Source organism: Hyaena hyaena, unplaced genomic scaffold (genome assembly GCF_003009895.1).
Source record: "Hyaena hyaena isolate Hyena2069 unplaced genomic scaffold, ASM300989v1 scaffold_925, whole genome shotgun sequence".
In the NCBI taxonomy this organism is placed as follows: Eukaryota; Metazoa; Chordata; class Mammalia; order Carnivora; family Hyaenidae; genus Hyaena; species Hyaena hyaena.
In genome coordinates this window covers 296,371-315,926 of record NW_024081555.1, presented here as the reverse complement: position 1 = coordinate 315,926, position 19,556 = coordinate 296,371, and the positions used below count along the sequence as shown (strand labels likewise).

Here is a 19,556-nt window from a genome sequence, read left to right as displayed (position 1 = left end):
ACTGGCTTTTTCTTTTCTCTGAATGAAAAACTCGAAAAAATAAAAACACCGAAAGAGTTTGGTACCTTTTCTCCATGACAGAAAAAAACCTCTTCCATCCCTAGTTCCCCATAGCAGAGGCACCCAGACTAACTCATTATTTGCCCAATCTCTTTGGCAATATAATCTTGATATTTTAACATAAAATTTTAAGGCACAATACGAATCTACGAAACTGGTCAAAGTGTTTTTTTTTAAATGTCAGTTTAAAAACCTCATGGAAAAAGTAGTACTATATATGCATCGTATAAATTCAAACAATACAGAAGGCTTCTCACAAAAAGCAAGTCTTCTACCCCCAACCTTTTAATCCCTGCTCTCCGAGGAGGCTGCTATTAAGAAGTTATATCCTGTGAGAAAAATCCCATGCATGTGCCTATGTGCGTGTGTATAGAGATATCTGTAGTGAATGTTCTGCACTTTGCTTTTTTTGCTTAACAGGCAATGGTTTCTTATAAGACCATTCGTTTTACTGCTACATAGCATTCCACTGTGTATGGTGTACTGTGATTTCCGTATACCCTTATTTTAAAGGTCCAGGCTGCTTTAAGGAACACAGAATGTCGAGATGAATGACAGTTGCAACTTCTCTGCTTTATATCCTGTTCATTTCTGTCATCTGTTGCAGTGGTACAGCGTCCAGCACATCCCCGTACTCAGAGCTAAGGAGGATTGTTCTGTACTTGCCCGTACAATTTTATGGGGGTTTCAGTGGGTGGGGGGGATGCCCGGCTGGTTCAGTCGGTGGAACATGTGACTCTTGATCTCAGTGTCACGAGTTCAACCCCACATTGAATGCAGAGATTACTTTAAAAAAAAAAAAGATTATTTTGAGGGGGGAGGGTAGCATCCCAAGCCTAATTTTTAGAAAGACAGCCTCTGAGCCATGGCCTTCCGAATTGATGACCCATTTTATAAGAAGTCCAAATGCAAAGATTCGGTTTCAGAAGTCTACAATAAAATGAGTTAACCTAGAGCCAACACAAAGAATGGGTGGTCTCCAACTCGTTGAAAGCAGATACACACCATGTGTGGTCAATGTGTGTGTGTTTATTTATATTTTTAAACAGTTGAAATGTACATACTTTTTAAAATCTTAAGTACTTGCTTCGGCAGCACATATACTAAAACCTTAGGACATCCCTGTGGAAGTGTGGGGTTCTGAAAGATCTGGTCTGCAAGCCCATGAGCTCGATGGCCTTCCAGTGGAACATTCTTCATGCACTGGAGGCCTGGGGCAGCCGCCCTGAGAGGCCGGAGGGCCGAAAGAAGAGGAAGAGAGGAGTTGAAAAGGAGAATGGAGAGCAGACGGCAGGTGCAGCGGGGCTTGGAAGAGGGACATCAGTCTCCAAACACATGGGATGACAGAGCCTCTCTTTGGCCAGACTTTACCCATTCTCTCCTGACCTCTTCTTTTATTTAATGTTTATTTATTTTGAGAGAGAGAGAGAGAGAGAGACCACGAGCGGGGTGGGGGAGGGCAGAGAGAGAGGGAGAGAGAGAATCCCAAGCAGATTCTGCACTGTCAGCACAGAGCCTGATGCGGGGCTTGAGCTTCCAAACCGTGAGATCATGACCTGAGCCAATATCAAGAGTACAACACTTAACTGACTGAGCCATCCCGGCGCCCTTGACTTGGCCATTTTTAACAAGTGTCATGAAGACTTGTTTCTTTAGGGTTTTCAGACGAGGGCCCTGCAGGCAGAGGGTGGTAGTTTGGATGGCTGTTGGGGAGGTTCTGGAATGAATTGGGCCCCATCTCGAAGGGCCTGGTTGCCAGAAAGAAGGACACGGAAGGTCCATCCTGTTAGGATTGGGGGAACCATTGGCCCATTCTAAGCACAGGGTGTGGGGGGGGTGAGTGACAATGATCTTTGGATTCCTCTCTGCCCCTTAGAAGCTGCTGACCCAACAAGGGGGAAGAGTTCCACTTTCCTCCTGTGTCAGGACCCTGCACTCTCCAGGGAATCAACTCTCAACTGTGAATAAAGACAGACTGGTGTGGGCGCCCCTCACCTCAGGCAGCTGCCTATGAACAGATTGCCCTCCGAAACCAGATACCCCGTGTTAACCCCAACCTGTGGGAGTAAAGTCTGTGTAAAAATGGCAGCCAGCAAGGAGAAACTTCAGGTCCCGTGAATTACAGATAGGTGGCTTGAGTACCAAGTAGAGAGTTCGATGCCTTTGGAGGGTTCTTTTGGATCAAAGATCCTATAATCCCGAGGACTCAAAGGAGCATAGCTTACTTTCCAAACTGTCCTTCACAGTGCGTTCTAAATGCCTCGTCTTCCTGTGACAGATCCCGCGGTTGGAAGAGACTCTTCTCCCCTCTGAAGGCTCCTAAACCTTTGTCCTTTTAAAAAAAAAATAACTGAAGGACCAGAACCTTTCCTCAGCAGCACTAACCGCTTTCTTTGCTGAAGAGCTGTTTTCTTGCCTGGTAGAGGAGCTATTGGAGGGGGGCATGAATCAGTCCACAGCTCCTGGCAGGAGGCCTGGCTTCATTAAATGTTTGGCAAGTGGACATGTGATCAGGCAGCTTGGTGGAAATGAAAACCAGCAAATCATCACAGAGAAAAACAGCCTTGCTAGAAATTTAGGCACAACGATTCAATTACTAGATGCAATTAAAAATTGTTTAGCCCAAACCCAGTGTGGGCAAACTTGCGGACACCCAGGCCATTAGGCGCTGAGTTGTGCCCCCTCCAAACTTCATATCGTGAGTCCCAGCCCCTGGTGCATCAGAACATGACCTTATTTGGAAGCAGGTTTGTTGCAGATGTAATTAGAGAAGATGAGGTCATTAGGGTGGGCCCTAATTTAATATGATTGATGCCCTTATAAGAAAGAGGAAATTAGGACACAGACAAGCACACAGGGGGAACACATGTGAAGATGACAGCAGAGATCAGGGTGCAGCTTCTAGAAGTCAAGGAACACCGAAGATTGCCAGTAAAGGCACTGGAGGCGAGGGCAAAGGCATGGAACAGACGCTCTCATGTAGCCATCACGAGAAACCAACCCATCTAACACTGGTCTCACAGAACTGTGAGACAATGCATTTCTTTCTTTTTCTTTTTCTTTTTTTATAATTTTGAGAAAGAAAGACTGTGCACATGCACATGCATGAGCAGGGGAAGAGCAGAGAGTGGGGGGGGGGGGGAGACTCCCAAGGAGGCTCTGCAGTGTCATTTCAGAGCCTGACGTGGGGCTCAATTTTGCAAACCGTGAGATCATGACCTGAGCCTAACTCAAGAGCTTAACCAACTGAGCCACCCAGGCGCCCCGAGACAATGTGTTTCTGTTGTCTGAGCCACCCAGTTCCAGGTACTTTGTTCCAGCAGCCTTAGCTGACTTACACATATGCCTGCTGGTATGCCACTCGTGGGACCGGGGACCTGGCTGAGTTTTCTGGAGAACAATCCTGCAATACCCAGCCAGTCATTCACCCTCTCAGACCCAGCATTCGCTTCTGGAAATAACCCTAAAGTTTTTTTTTAATTACTTTGTGGAATATTATCCAGCAATAATAAGGAACAAATCACTGATACATGCATCCAACAACCAGGGTGAATCTCCAGGGAATTAGGTGGAGCGAAAAAAGCCAATCCTAAATGGCTATGTACTGTTTGATTCCATGTATATAACACTTCCGAAATGACAATGTTATGGAAATGGAGAACAGATTAGTGGTTCCATGGGTTAGGGCTGAAAAGGGAGGGCATGAGGAAGAAGGTAGGTGTGGTTATATCAAAGCAGTGACAGGGGTCTTTGTGATCAAAGTTATTCTCTCTCTTGGCTGTGGTGGATACTCGAACTTATGCATGTGATAAATTTACAGAGACCGAAGTGCACACATGTGTGCGTGCACACATGAAGACAAGTAAAACGGGAAATCTGAATTCGATTGGCGGAGAGTATCAGTGTCGGTATCCTGGTTATGATATCGTACTATAGTTTTGTGGGATGTTGCCATAGAGAGAAACTGGGTGAAGGGTGCATGGAATTTTCTCTGTATTATCCTTACAAGTACATGTAAACTCACAATGGTCTCAAAAAGTTTAACTCAAAAAATTACTTTGCACGAGGAAATTCCTAGCATCCCTACTGAGGACAGGGGAGCCTTGGGGATAGCCTAAAGTACCCACAACAGAAGTGAGCTAAAACCCTAGGGGTTTAACTCTGAACAAGGACAGGCTCTTGAACGGAGTACCTATAAAGCTGTATGAGTATGAAGTGAAAAAGCAGGTGGCATCGTAGCATGGATGACCTCTGTGAGACGTTCCGTGAAGGTCACGGCTACACCTTGGCAGAGAAGAATTTGAAAGGATGGACACACTTCATCAGTTCAAATCCACTGGATTCTTCTCCTTTTTCTTTTAACATCACTTCAGTTTCAAATAAAACCATGAAACGAAATCCAGTCCTTCGCCATCCTCTGGCTGCTGGCTCCCCCTTCTGTCTCCAGCAGGTGGCAGGAGTGTTCCAAGGATGGGCCCCCACAGGTTCTGGTTCAGGCGGATGGGTCTGTAGCTCCCGACAGCAGGTGGGGCTCTGGCGCTGATTGCGCCAAGTTTAAGGAATCCGGGCATCATCGGAACTGCCCTCTCCCAAATCCAGGGCAAGAAGGCAGCTGTCCGGCCACAACAGGGTTAATGGTCTACATTCCAGAGCAAGGAAAAAGGAGGCTGGAGGGTCACAGACAGGGGGAGGGGGCGCAGAGGGCCAGCTTCTCACAACACCCACGGGCTCTGTTGGGAGAGATAGATCACCTCCAACAATGGCCACAGCTGTTTTCGTCTGCCCCGAAGGAAACTGACTTAGGAAGCAGGTATCAGAGAGGGCCCTTCCTGCAGGGGCTTCTGTCTGGCTTGTAAAACTGTCAGAGCAGCTGCATTCATGTGTCGAGTGATGGATGGTGGAACGGAGGGACAGACGGCTGCAGATGGACACAGAGGCTTACAAGTCAAGGCAGGTGGCAAAGGCTCTGCAGGTGGGGCGTACTGATTCATTGCCCAGTGAAAATACCAAGGGGACCCGGGCCACAGCCCTCTGCCCAGCCTCCTTCAGGGCCAGGAGCGAGCCGCCTCCTCAAATGATCCATCTGCAGTGAAAACTTCCACTGGCTCTCCTTTCTTTTCCTGCACCTCAGGTGTGAACCTTCCTCCCCATGCCTCTACGCCCCCCCCCAAGCCTCTCCCCCCCCCCATGCCTCTGCTTCTGCTCCAGGGCTTAAGGTAGCCGTTCCTTTTGATTTCTTTGTGGCTAGCTGGACCTGGGATGGCTTCATGGAATGCACCCCATTGCACCAATAAGGTTTTCCATATAGGACTCAAAGCTGTTTTTGAAAAATATAATCGTCTGGGAGACCAAAAAAAAAAAAAAAAAAAAAGATGATGAAGAAGGAAAAAGGATGTCAGCACGAAAAATGCTGGCCTTGGCTTTTTAAGAAAAGGGATTTTGCACTCTCCAAGCCTACCCACAGCCTGGCCAGGGAAATGACTGCGTTTGGCACTTTGGTCTGTAAGCAACAGTGAGTGTCTCTGCCAAGAGGTAACTGTCACCATGCGCAGAGTCCCCATGGTTTCCTCCTTGCACTCCATCACTGGTGCCTGGTGACCTGCTCATCGTGGCCTTGTAACCAGAATCCCCGCCCCCTCGCCCAAGCAGAGGCTTTCCCTGCGGCCCTCCAGTTTTCTCGTGCCTTCCAGAGGGTGCTAACAGGGGTTTTCTTGATCAGTGTAATCGATGCTCAGCTGCATGCAATCGGGACCAAGTGGGGTTTCTTAAAAAGTGCCCTTCTGCCTCTGCCTGGCTCTGTGAGGGCCATTTGTTGGTGGGGTCACAAATGAACTTGGCCTGAGAAAGGCACTTGGCTGAGCTTAGCCCTGTGGAGGGCTCCGAGCTGTAGTTTTCTTTGTGAAGCTGGCCCAAAGTTCGTTTTGAGAAAGTCCAAGGGGCCCAAGGAGGTAGAGATTACGAGCTGGCGCTCATTTTGATATCTGAAAACCACAGCCGCCTGCACGTGGGAGGTGCCGAAGGGCAGGCTCGCCTCACATGTCTCCCCCCGCCCCCCCCCCCAGGAGCACCAGCTCCCAGGGACTTTGCCGTGCCTGAGAAGTCTTCGGGGAGGGCTTGCTCTGAGCACACCCCGTTCCCTCCCCCTGGGCTGCGAGAAACCTGGGACCAGCCCTGCCCCAGCCTGTCCTCATTGGTTGGCACAAGGCAGAGGGGGCTTTAAAAAGGCAAACGTGTCCCAGGCTGGGGACCGGAGCCTGTGCTGCTGGAAGGCTGGGTGCCCTCCTCTGGCTGGCACCATGCAGCTCTCTCTCGCCCTGTGTCTCGTCTGCCTGCTGGTGCACGCGGCCTTCCGTGCGGTGGAGGGCCAGGGCTGGCAGGCCTTCAAGAACGATGCCACAGAGATCATCCCTGAGCTGGGAGAGTACCCCGAGCCTCCGCCAGAGCTGGAGAACAACAAGACCATGAACCGGGCGGAGAACGGAGGGAGGCCCCCTCACCATCCCTTTGAGACCAAAGGTATGGGGTAGAGGAGGGCGTTTTTAGCGTAAGGGGCCCGGGAGGGTTCTCTCTGGGGGGTTTTGAAGACGGAGGTAGACTGTCAGCCGCTCAGTGCTAAAGGAGGGACAGTCTTGTCCGGAGGCAGGGGAGGATGGTACGCCTCGCATAGCCTTGGCTTTGCGGTACAGGGGCCTGAGGCTGGCGGGGAGGGTGGGGGGCGCTGGCCGCAGGAGCCCGGGGGCAGGAACGAGGCTGAGGTGGTGAGAGCCCAACTCTGGGACAGGCTCGGACAGTTTCCAAGAATCCCCTCCTGAGATCACGGGAGACACGTCCCACAGCTGGCACCTCTGGAGAGGAGACAAGGCAAGGGAGCCTCACATCTGTGAGCACCTGCCAGATGCAGACCCTCTGCACAGGCTGTACTTGAACCCTACCCCGGGGATCCACCTGCGTGGGAGCCCCATGAGGTCCCCTCTCAGCTGGAAAGTGAAGAAACGAAATCTCCAGACACTAAGCAACCTGGTAGTGACAAGGGCTGACATTTGACCCCAGTTTGATCCCATTCGAGATAGCCCCGGCAGGGAGATGGTGTGGGGGGTGTTAGGGACTGAGAGCCAGAGCACACCCCACAGAGTGGTGGGAAAGGGACACTCCCCCTGCCCTCAGCCTGTCCAGCGAGCTGGCACTTGAAGGAATGCAAGTGGTAGGCACAGCCTTAGCCTCTGACCTGGGTGGCAGCTGGGTCCGGGCCCTGGAGGGGAGGTGGCATCCTCTGTGCCAGGGAACGGACCCAGGTGCCACCATCTTCTGCCCCCAGACCAGGCCTTGTCTCATTCCTAGGGAGGCATCCTGACCCCAGTGACAAGGCAATGGCCGCATTGGAGGGCACATCTGGGTTCCCGGTCAGGTCTGCGAAGAGATGCCCCGAGGTGGGGGAGGGGGGTGACAGCTGGCAGGAATGGCTGGGGGCAGGGGCCAAAATGACACTTCAGAGGGAGGGTCTCACTACCCTGCGGTCACCATGCATGCGGGTGGGCGAGGAGTCTACTGCCCAGGGCCCCGCATCACATTCCCCCCACAATCGTGAAGGCAGGGGAGCCCCACAAGAGGAGGGTGGGAGCTCCCCCCAGGCAAGGTCGATTAAGCTCAAGTGACTGCTCTGAGAGCACGCTGTGTGGGTCCCAAGTATAAAAGACCCACTTCCCTGGGCTCCCATGAGAGGCCCCAGCCCCCGAGGAAGCCGTGAGCTCCAAACAAAGTCACCCTCTGCAGAGGAAGTGCCTGACCTAGGGGCACTATTCTTGGAAAGTCCAAAACACCTCCTTCCCTGGGCAAACAGGCCACCCCCACACGCTACCCCTGCAGCCCAGGAGCAGTGGTGAGGACGCCAAAGCAGCCCAGAAACCAGAAGGTCAGCCACAGCAGGAAGGCAAGCCCCCCTCTCCCCTGCTATGCTTGCTCGCCAGGGCCCAGGGAGTGGAGGCCTTCTCTGCTTCTCTCTGGTGTGGGTCCCTGGACTATTTTTCATCTCTTGTGTCACATGGGAACTGTCCCCACTAGCTCCTCGGGTGGTGGCCAGGTGCTCACGTGAGGACCAGCTGTTTAAAAAGCTGCCCCCTGTCTAAGCCCACAGTAGGAGAGTTAGTCAAGATGGCTTCAGGGCACCAAGGCAGGCCACAGAGCCCAATGCCCCTCCCCCAACCCCAGGAACAAGCCTGTGTCGCCATTGGGGATCCATCCAAATGGCCCCAAAACAAGAGATGTCTCCAGCAGGGTGCTTGGTACACAGCAGGTGCTTAATAAATGCTTGTTGCAGCCGAACCTGCAGGTTTTCAGTCAGAGCTCTGTCCACTCCAGCTCGGGCAGGAAGTCACTTTGGTAAAAGTCAGCCCTTTGCCCCCACCCCCAGCCCAGCCTCCCACCTGGGCGCTCAGGCACACAGCTTCTGCCCTTGTGGGAACCCAGAGGTGCTGGGGCCCCAGGGAAATGGAGTGAGAGACCCAGCTCTGCCTTTTGGGTGAGTGTTTTTCCTTCTCTGAGGCCTCCATGTCCTCAGTGATGATGAGAGGGTTGGACCAGCTGCCTTTGGCTCTTTTCAAAGACTTCTCCCCACCTCCCCTTCTATCCCTCTCCTTGGCAGGAGCTGGCTGGATTTATTACCTCCAATTAACCCCTACTCCTTTCCCTATCCCCTCACTATCCCTCCCAAGTGGCTGGAAAAAGAATTTAGGAGAAGCCAAGATCATGTAATGCGGGTGGCTAGTACCTCCTCTGCCTAGACCAGGCGCCCTGTGGCCCAGATGTGACTTACATCGGAGAAAAGGGCCCCCTTGGAGAAGAAGAAGAATAACACCTAGCAACAGCCAACACTTCCAGCTCTTTCTATGTGCTCGTAGTGTCCCCTGCATTATATATGCAACGAACTCCTTAGGACAGCCCGTTTTTCAGATAAGAAGCACAGAGGTTAAGTGACTTGCCCGAGATCACACAGTGATGGATCAGGTATTTGAACTGCAACAGACACTCGGCTCCAAAGTTTTAGGGAGAAAGGTTGGGCCAGGGTTCTTTCCACCAGTTGCCATCCCCTCCCCCAGGGGCAAAAGCACCTGGAGAGCGGCAGGTTTGGAAAAGGCTTGGGTCGGGAAGGCCTGGGGTCGGGGGTTGGTGGCGCCCAGGGAGCTGGGCTGGCCTCACAAGCCGTCTCTCCGCAGACGTGTCCGAGTACAGCTGCCGCGAGCTGCACTTCACCCGCTACGTGACGGACGGGCCATGCCGCAGCGCCAAGCCGGTCACCGAGCTGGTGTGCTCCGGCCAGTGCGGCCCGGCTCGCCTGCTGCCCAACGCCATCGGCCGCGGCAAGTGGTGGCGCCCGAGCGGACCCGACTTCCGCTGCATCCCCGACCGCTACCGCGCGCAGCGGGTGCAGCTGCTGTGCCCCGGGGGTGCGGCGCCGCGCGCGCGCAAAGTGCGCCTGGTGGTCTCGTGCAAGTGCAAGCGCCTCACCCGCTTCCACAATCAGTCCGAGCTCAAGGACTTCGGGCCCGAGGCCGCGCGGCCGCAGAAGGGCCGAAAGCCGCGCCCCCGCGCCCGGGGCGCCAAAGCCAACCAGGCCGAGCTGGAGAACGCCTATTAGAGGCCGCCCGCCGCGCCACGCCTCCCCACCCCGCGCCCCGGCCCAGGCGCCCGGGTTTCTGCCCTCCGCGCGCGGTGCGATTGTTTGTATCTCATTGTAAATGCCTGCAACCCAGGGCAGGGGGCTGAGACCTTCTGGGCTTCCGCAGGAGGTAGCCAGGCCCCGCGGATCCCGGGTGCCGGCAGAGCCCCCACTCCCCCCTCTCCGAGGGCGGTCCCGCAGGGCAGGGGAGGGCGCTGAGAGTTACCGACACTGAGCCACGCAGCCCCGCCTGCAGGGGCCGCTCACCTTTGCTGGTCCCACTTCCGAGGAGGCGGAAAAGCAAGCATTTCACCGCCCAGGGGTTCTAAGGGAGCCGTGGGGAGTGAGAAAAGTCTGGGGAACTGGTTAAGAAAGTGCGTTAAGATTCCTCCTCCACCTCTCTGCCCTGCAAAAAGCCTTTCGTGCCTTGTTGTGCTAAGAACATAGGACTGGGGTCCGTGGATACGGTTTCTAGTCCGGACTCTGCGGCTAATGTGCTGGATGACCTTGGACCACACTCTTCTCTTTCTGTCCTCAATTTCCTATTGGGAAAAATGGAGGTGGGGCTGGGGTTTGTATCTCGAGGAATCTACTGTCACATGATTCCAAGGCCTTGGGTGTCTTTTGAATGGGCAAAAGAGAGAGGTTGGATTGAGTCACCACTGCCATGGTCACGTCCAGAACGTCCAGAATTCAGAGTTGTAATGCTCTGAACTGACAGCCAAATATGAAAAACAAGTGTGGCGGTGGAGGTGGGGTGGGGGAGGGGAGTCTTTTTTAGGGCTGACAAACTTCTGGAAGAAGTTGTGTTCTTTCCCAGCCTGGCCTCCCCAGATGTCTGCCTATCGTCACCCCTCCATCCCAAAGGATGCAGAAGCCATATCATTGATTGGGGTAGAGAAGGAGAAGGTCCCAAGGCAGGGAGGGGACCGGGACACAAATCACCCTCCTATTGGGAAAGAACAGCCGCCCCTCCCCCAAGGCCATGTTTTAGAGTCACCTTCTGCAGAGAAGCTTAAGGTCCCAGGACACTGGGCTTGCAGGCCCGAGGGAAGAGCCACCACCCGTTCAAAGACCAGCAGATCCTTCTGGAAGCACCTCCTCCTGCCTACCACTCACAGACACAATCCTGTCTAGAACCTAGCTTCTTAGTGCTGTTACCTGTGATGGCGTATCTTACACTGAAATAACATTACTTGGGGGAAAAAAATTACAAGCGCTGTACATATGCTGAGAAACCGCAAAGCCTAATAGCTGTCATCCAAAAATCTTTTTGAAAGTCATTGCCAGACACCTCTGACTTTGTGTCGTTTCTAATTGTGTAAAAAGAAAAAAAACCCCACAAAAAACGCAGAAACCAAAAACCAGAAGCACATGTCATGTGAAATCCTGCCGGGCTGGTCCTTTTCACAATCCTTCCATGTGGGATTTGTCCACAAGAAGGAACGTCGCGGTTTTTAAAAAGAGTTAAGTTACATATTTATTTTCTCACTTAAGTTATTTATGCAGAAGTTTTTCTTGTAGAGAAATGACAACGTTAATATTGCTTTATGAAATTCCAGTCTGTTCTTTCCAGAGGCACTGTTAATAAAGACAATGAATCATTTCCGAGAGGATGTGGTCTTGTGTTGTCAACCCCACACAACCATTCCTGTCAAGGTTGACAGCCTTCTCTTGGGCACTAGGACGTCAGCCTTGGAGGCATCTTTAACTGTGGCAGGGTGGCCCTTGCGGCAATTGTGTTCTCCCTTTGAAAAGTCACGTTTGTCCCTTCCTTTCCGAACCTAAACCTCATTCCTTCCCCGCGGCTGGCCATTGTCATAACTTCAGCCTGGTCTCCCTTAAGCAGCCTGCCCTCCACACTGTTATCCGGAAACAATGTTCTCATCGTGCCTCACCCCTGCTCAAAATCCTTCTGTAGCTCCTTCTTGCCCAGGATCAAGGGCTTCTCAGCCTGACATGTGAAGCCTTTCCCTGCTGGATTCCCATTCCCCGCTCTACCAAACTTCCTTCCTCCCCCAAGTGGCCCGGCTCTACAGGCCCCTGCCTCTTTAGTTGATCCCCACCCCTGTGGACCACCCCCAACGACTCTTGCTCTTACTTCCGTATCGTGTTCCTTGCCACCTCCGAGCCTCACCTTCCAGAGATGTTGCAGTCCCTGCTGATCTCTCCTCGGGTGCCCCAGGCCTTTTGTCCATGCCGCTACTTTGCTTCCTGATTCTGTCTTCCGATTGATATTTATTTGTGGATCGTGCGTCTCACCTGGTCAAGCCCTGCTGAGTCCTGGGACAGACGCAAAGCCAAGTACAACTCAGTTCCAGCTGACAGGGGGCTCATTCACGCGTTTTCCCAAACGTGAGCATCATGCCTCCGTGGAAGAAATGAACCATCTTCACAAGCAGGGCCGATGTCTTGCCCGTCTCTCAGTGCGGCCTCCCCGAGGCGCCTCACAGTGCCGGACGCTGGCTGACACTCAAGAAATACCCCTCAGTTGCCACAAGGAGGGAGGACGCCAAGCTTTGAATCTAGTCCAGCCCCTCTCGGGGTGACCCCACCCCAAAGCCCTCCTCAGCCCTAATGATTTTTCACGTTAACTCCCAATGAACCCTCCTAAATGCCTTGTCATCGGCAGCAAGTTTTTGATAGTTGTCAGCGGGTCTCTGTCTCCAGGCCCCCAGGAGGCCCCAGCGAGAGCCTGTAGGAAATCCATGCCCCGTGAAGAAGGCCTCAGAGCTGCAGAATGAGAACAGGTAGGAAACGGATACGGGGTCCAGCCCAGAGGGTCGTGGGCCTCAGTGGATGGGGGACACAGGCTCTGGAAGCTGGCTCGTGTTTGAATCGAAGGAAAGTGGGGCACTGAGGGGTTAAATGTTTGCCCACAGTCACATGTGGGCTCGGTTTCTGCCCTGACACTCACTCAAGCCGCTGGGAGCCTGGCAGGCACGTGGGCAAGTAATCAGGTCACAGTGTCTGTACAAAGCATTATGGGACCAAGCTCAGGCGTACTTGCTTTGTGGTAGGCATGCAGAGAAAAGCTCGGGGAAGCTTTCGCGGAGGTGGGTGCTGCTTAGAAGTCTGCCCGGTGGAGAAGGCAGCACAGGCTTTCTAAGCAGAGGCCATCGGCCCAAACAAAGGCACTGCCACCGAAGGTGCGTGGCTGTTGGTTGGGGCATGAGACTCGATCCACCACATTCCTCAACAAGCCCTGAGTTCTCAGCATGTGCCATGCAGCATGAGGGAGATGGGAATTCCAAGCCATGCCCAACCCCAGATACACCTAGGGTCCATTTTCTGGGACCCCAGGACCAGAAGGGATCAGCCCAGGCTATAATCTCATTACCACGAGGGGAAAAAAAAAAAACCCAAAGCCTAAATTGTAGGTCGGGCAAGGGGTTATTTATGGAAAGTTATATTCTACCTACATGGGGTCTATGAGCCTGGCGCCGATCAGAAACGGAACAGACAACCAGCTCAGCTGGGGGGGGGGGGGCTTCTGCCATGGGGAGCACGTGTTCTGGCCATACAGCCAGACGTGGGGTTTGTATTAATAGTCTTGAGAGTCAGACAGAGGGGCAGAGGGAAACAGCTCTCTCTCTCTCTCTCTCTCTCTCTCACACATACACACACACACACACACACACACACACACACACACACACAATGCATCAGGCTCGACCTGCACTCCAAGTACAAATCAGGCCACCTTTGCACAAGCACGTAAAACAAAAGAAACTCAAAGAAGCCACAGGAACCCAAACTTGCCCATTTTCCTTGAAGCAGGCAGCCCCTGGGCAGCTGGAGGGGGCGGAGAGCTCACCCACCAAGCTCCAAGTCCTTGCAGTTGGGAACAGTGCCACCCGCCCACCTCCCACCTGTTCCCTGACGCGGCTCTGGCCTAGTTTCCGATCATTGGTTCTAGCTCTGGGGCCTGTGTAGACTTCCTGCCCCCTGCCTCCCAGCCCCCACCATGTTCCTAGAGTGTATCCTCTGTCTTCTCCCTTGCCCACCAGGCGACAAAGGCTCAGGCTTCTAGCAGCTTCGAGTGATAGTCGGAAGTTCCTTTCATCGCCAGAGGGGCAGGAGGTGGTGGGCTTGTCCCTCTTAATTAATGGAACCATGTGCCCGATGTGTCCAGGCATGGACACCTATTGGCCCAGCGAAATTATTAACAGCTCCCACATTTAACCTCGAAAATATCCTGTTTGAGCCATAAATTACGTGGTGATTACAGATGTAAGTATGAGAGATACAGCTTTCTGTGGAGTGGCTGGGGCTCGCATGCCTTTTTTCAAATGCTGGCCCCTCTGGAAAGTCCCCTGCATACCTCCTCAAGGCCTGTCCGTCCCACTGGCCTCAGACAAGTGTTCCTTCCCCTGACCAACCAAACCATCCCTCATCTTTCATGAGCAGTGCTGCCTTCCTTCAAAGGACTCACCTTCGTAGTTACACAATGATAGACTTAATCACTCAAGTGTTTGATTCATTTCTCCCCTCGCCCCGACTGGAAGACTCAGGAAAGCAGGGCCTCTTGGTCTGTCGCTGCTCACCAGGGCACCACCAGGACCCAGCATACAGGCGCCTAATGTGCATCGTGGTTACACAGTTGTCTGGTTTATTCAGGATCTCGTCTCCTGGGAGATTAGGTTGAATAGAACGGACCGGGATGTATGGATGATACTGGGGAGAGGGAGGGGAATACCTGACTTCTGGGAAAAGAAGCTGTTTGACTCCATCCTTGCAGATTCCGTCTCTGAGGTTAAGACACAGCCCTTACTCTCTAGTAATCTCACTGGGGAGCCGAGTGGAAAATACCACGGTGGAGTATGTGATCATTTGCCACGAGTGGTAGAGACCCGAGGGGGTGTGGCGCTTCCAGGGAGCAAGGTAGTGGTGGCGTCTAGACGCGCTGAGCTTTGCAGGCTGCCAGGATGAGGGGGGCAGAGAGGAGAGGCAGTGGAAGGAGAGGGCCGGGGGGTGGGGGGATACCGGGTGTGGAGGGTGAAGCCCGCATGGGACCAGGCACGTAGCTGGATCTCTCTATCCAAGTTTATTACACAGAGAGGCAGAAACCAGGAGGGACAGCGGTGTGGGGGTGGGGCAGAGGCAGCCGCTGCCTATCAGGGCAGGAGAGAGGAGGCCTCCAGGGAGAGGAAGGGGCTGAGTCCCAGACAATGGCAGTGCTGACTCCTTTGCGAAAGACAAGAAGCTGGGTCCTGGGTGCTAACAGGTGCGGGCCCGAGCTTGGGTCCTGTTCACTGAAGGCCAGAGCTGGCGGTGAGCGGCCGCAGGTGGGAGACGGGTCCTCACGAGGGAGGCTGGGCAAGAGACAGGAGGAGAGAAGCCATGACCCTCACCTGCCTGATCGCTTCCCAAGGGCTGATCTTGCCAGCAGGTTTAGGATAGAGGCAGGAGAGAACGTCAGGGAAAGGAGGGGAGAGGCAAGGAGAGAAAAAGAGGGGTGATCATTCATTCGTCCCGCTCATATGAGCAGAATGCCAGCTGTGTACCAGGCACCGCCCTGGGCTCTGGGAGTGTGGTTGTCATGATGGAGCCTCATGAAACTCATGGTCTAGGACAGGCAGGGAGGTACATGCTGGAAAACAAAGAAACACACAGCATAATGCCCAGCGATGAAACGTTCTGTAAAACAAAACAAAACAAAACAAAACAAAACACAATAGAGCTTGATGAGCAGATAGAGAGCCAGGTGGCCAGGTCAGGCCTCTCTGAGGAGGTGGCATTTGGGCTGAGACCTAAGTGCAGTTTGAGGGGGTGAGCCACACAGGGACCTGGGAGATGCACGTGCCAGGAGGGGGTACAGCAAGTGCAAAGGCTCTGACAGACTGTGGGGGGTGGTGAAGGGACACCACTAATTGCCTTGGGTGACATTCAGGCATCTCCTTGCCAAGGCTATTAACCCCTGATCTGGAAACCAGCACAGTAATTATAATTATAGTGGGGAGGTGTGTGTGTGTGTGTGTGTGTGTGTGTGTGTGTGTAAAAGAGAGTGAGTCTCTCTTTGTATGTTCTCCTGGCTCTGTGTATTAAAGACCAAGTGGTGCCCTCCCTCCCCTGCCAAGAAGGATAGTTTGCATATTATTAATTATGTAGCTGTGGACACCTTTGTTCTTAAAAAGCATGATAGCGGCGCCTGGGTGGCTCAGTCAGTTAAGCATCTGGCTCTCGATCTTGGCTCAGGTCATGATCTCACGGTTTGTGAGATTGAGCCCTGTGTTGGCCACCACGCTGAAGGTACAAATGTGGCTTGGGATTCTCTCTCCCCTTCTCTCTCTGTCCCTCCCCAGCTGGTGCTGTCTCTCTTTCTTTCTCTCAAAAAATAAATAAATAAACAAGAAAAAAAGCATGATAGGTTTGTTTAAGGAAGGCTGTGGGTGTTGGGCAGATGTATTCCTTCTAGGATATGCCTAAGGTAGGAAATTTATATGTCATTGCAGAAAAGTCGGTTTTCCTTAACTGGATGCCCACAAAATCCAGGCTCGGATGGAAGTAAGGATTAGCTTGGCCCAGGAAGGCACAAACAGAAATGCATTAATTGCTCTTTTCTGCCACGGCTCTGGTCCAGACACATAAATATATGTAGACATATACATGCTTATCCTACTCCCACTAGGTCCAAAGATGGAGATCTGAATGGTAAGTACTTCTCTAAAAATGAATTCCTTCTGGAAAGAGTCACTCTTACTTTTTCGAACTGTTTAAGAACATTCCTGTCTGTGGGCCCACGCAAGTCACAGCACCCACTGCAACGCCCTTGCTGGAAGACTTGCTTTCACCCTGCTCTTCAGTTTTGCACATGTGGTCACACGTGTATGTGTTTGTGCACAGGTGCGCGCGTGCGCGCGCACACACACACACACACACCCCATCTCTGCTCTGAGCGTACAATGTCAAATGTTTCTATATACTCTAAGAGCCTCCTGTTTCTACTCCTTGGTTAGCAGGTGTCCTAAGAACAGGACTGCCATCCGGGGACTGTGAACCATGCTTCGCATCAATTCTAGAACAGTGGCCGGGTCTGGATGAGCAGAGCCTTCCCCCCCCACCACCCCGCCCCCGCCATGACTTCCAGGGCCACCAGCCGAGAGGCCAGAACTGCACATCAGCTCTGTCCAGAGGCTAAAAGCAGCCCAAGAAGTGAGGTGTTGCCTTGTGCAATACCCTCCGGGGATCCTCAGATCTGCCCCCAGCTCTCCGTCAACCAGGAGGAGCTGCATGGAGGCGGTGAGGACGGCCAGGGCTCCCTTCTCTCAGCCTCTCCTGTTTCATCCTCTACAGGACCACCAGATGGCTCTTTGGTTTTTTAAAAAAACAAAGTTCAAATTTTTTTAAATGCAGGAAATTTACTGTTTTAGCATTTCTGTGCCATTATTTCTTCTTTTACATAAAAACAAATAGAACGTTCTAGATAAATGCCTCTTGGTATTTCTCCCCTTCCTCATGCCTTACCCTCACTCTCCAGAGGCAACAATCCATGTATCTATGCTTTTCCACATATATATTATTCATAATGGTGTACAAACATGTGTGGCTTTAAATTTTACACACATTTTACCATACCACACATATTCTGAAGCTCACTTTATTTTTTACTCAAAATTATGCTTTGAAGATCTAGCCATGCTGGGTCACTTTAGCTCTATGACATTTTCTTTTTTAAAATTTTTTTTAATGTTTTTTTAATTTATTTCTAGGAGAGAGAGAGAGAGAGAGACAGCGTGATCAGGGGAGGGTCAGAGAGAGAGGGAGTCACAGATTGAAACAGGCTCCAGGCTCTGAGCTGGCAGTCAGCACAGAGCCCGACGTGGGGCTCGAACCCACGAACCGCGAGATCATGACCTAAGCGAAAGTCGGACGCTTAACCGACTAAGCCACCCAGGTGCCCCACTTTTTAAAAAATTTTTAAATGTTTTTTATTTATTTCTGAGAGAGAGAGAGAGAGAGAGAGGCAGCGTGAGCAGGGGAGGGTCAGAGAGAGAGGGAGATACAGAATCTGAAACAGGCTCCAGGCTCTGAGCTAGCTGTCAGCACAGAGCCCGGCCCTATGACATTTTCTAATCATACTACTATTTGTTTATCCATTTTTCTACTCCTGGACATCTATTTTGTTTCTGGTGTTTTCACGCTCACAAGCAATGCTGTAAAGAAGTTGCCTGCATTAGTTTCCTAACGTGATGGATGGTAGAATTTCTTCAAGACAGAAAGGAGTGAGAGTTCTAATACAAAAATCTAATCATATCACTTCCCTGCTGAAGATTCCTCCTCGGCTCCCTATTCCCTAAAGGATAAACTCTAAACTCATTAGCTCACAAAGATAGGATCCGGTTCCTGCCTACCTGTCCAGTCACACAGCCAACCACCAGCCTCTTTAGCATTTTGTTCCCTGTGATATTGTATTTCTTTTAATTTCCAAAGAGTCCAGGTAGTTTCAAAGCCTCTGTGCTTTCCCACATGCTGTTCATTCCATCTAGGACACTCTCTTTCCACTTCGCTGGTCTGGAAAGACCTCTTCATCTTCCAGTCAACTCAAATGCTGCCTCCTCCGGGGGGTGGGGGGCAGACCACTGTGCCGGGCACATACAGCATCCCAGGGACTGCCACACGGGCTGAATTTGGCTGCCTCCCCTCTGGAGTGGGTCTTTTGAGGGCAGGGCCTCGGCTTTTGCCCATTTGTGGCCCCAGTGCCTTTGCACAGGCTGGACCCGTCAGTGCTCAGTAAATATTTGTTAACTGGATGGCTGTTGGGTCAGCAGAGCATGGTTTGAGGAGCAGGGATGAGAAGTCCAGCTTCCTTCCAGCTCAGCAGCAAGCAAGAGTTCTGGGGCTTTTGCAAAAGCCTTTCCTTCATTCCTGTCCCTCTGAGTTTGCAGCATTGTTGCGGGGAGCGGGGCCCCTCCCAAGAAACCAAGTCCATGGCCGTTTACCTAGGATGTTACCGAGCTCCCAAATTACAGATACCTCTAGCACTTGGCCAACAATTTGGTGTTGCGGTGTTGAGTTATTTCTATGTCTGAAGAAAACAGCTCAGCTCTGACTAAAAGAAATAAATGATATCATTTTTCATTCAGGCAACCAGATTCCTCGGTACAAAAGGCTCCCTGGGGAGGGACGCCGGGACAGTGTGGCTCCTCTGAGGCTATTTACATCTGTCAGCTTCTCTAATCTCTGGCCTTCCTTCCTCTGCCTGTTTCCTTCCCTTTACACAGAGGCCCGTGTCGAGCCCCGTCCTTGCAAGGACCGTGACAGAGCCACCATCCTCACGTATGTGCTGGGGGCGGGTGGGGGTGAGGTTTTGGCCAGTGGCATTTGGTTTTTTTCTTTTTTTCTTAGAAGCCAGCCTCAATTTAAGATAATGACTCTCCTTATTCACTGGCGATTGCTATTTGTAGGGACTTATCTTTCCCCGGTCAATTTAGCTAAGAGAAGTTGAATTTAAAAGGGAACTTTTCTAAAAATGTGTCCAGGCAGTTTGCAGGGCACCAAGGGGCATCTTCTGGGTCCCCTGTGTCGAGGCCTCAGTGCCCCCTCTTCGCAGAGGAGAGCCGGAGATGGAAGCAGACTCCAGAGCCTGTTACGACAGAGGGAATCAGGATAGCTCTGAAAATGTCCTCGAAGCTTGGGGTCGCGAGGGCGCTGAGGAATCATTTGGCCCAGACTTTGCTAAAATCTTCCAAACAGTGCACAGTCAGCGCCCCCCTCCTCTCCCGCCGATCTCCCATCGGTGTCCCCAGCCCCCCCGCCACCGGCCCTGGCCCCTCTCCACCCACACTGCCTCTATTTTCCTTCCTCGAAAGCACTGGTACGGAGATGCTATTCCCACCGCCTG

The 19,556-nt window shown here is 52.3% G+C and overlaps 1 protein-coding gene across 1 annotated transcript; it reads left to right on the top strand.

Moving 5' to 3' along the window:
- The first annotated feature begins 6,304 nt into the window (after positions 1–6,304).
- On the top strand, positions 6,305–9,691 carry SOST (sclerostin). Its single transcript, XM_039220888.1, has 2 exons — positions 6,305–6,576; positions 9,270–9,691. Exons 1-2 carry the CDS (start codon positions 6,357–6,359, stop codon positions 9,689–9,691), a joined length of 642 nt encoding a protein of 213 aa, XP_039076819.1. The 5' UTR covers positions 6,305–6,356.
- Positions 9,692–19,556: the final 9,865 nt, after the last annotated feature.

What these genes read in the sequence shown, in the direction of transcription:
- SOST (XM_039220888.1), top strand. Translation starts at nt 6,357, where the DNA reads ATGCAGCTCTCTCTCGCCCTGTGTCTCGTCTGCCTGCTGGTGCACGCG. An exon ending in CCATCCCTTTGAGACCAAAG is followed by an intron (nt 6,577 to 9,269) that starts GTATGGGGTAGA and finishes GTCTCTCCGCAG; the next exon opens with ACGTGTCCGAGTACAGCTGC.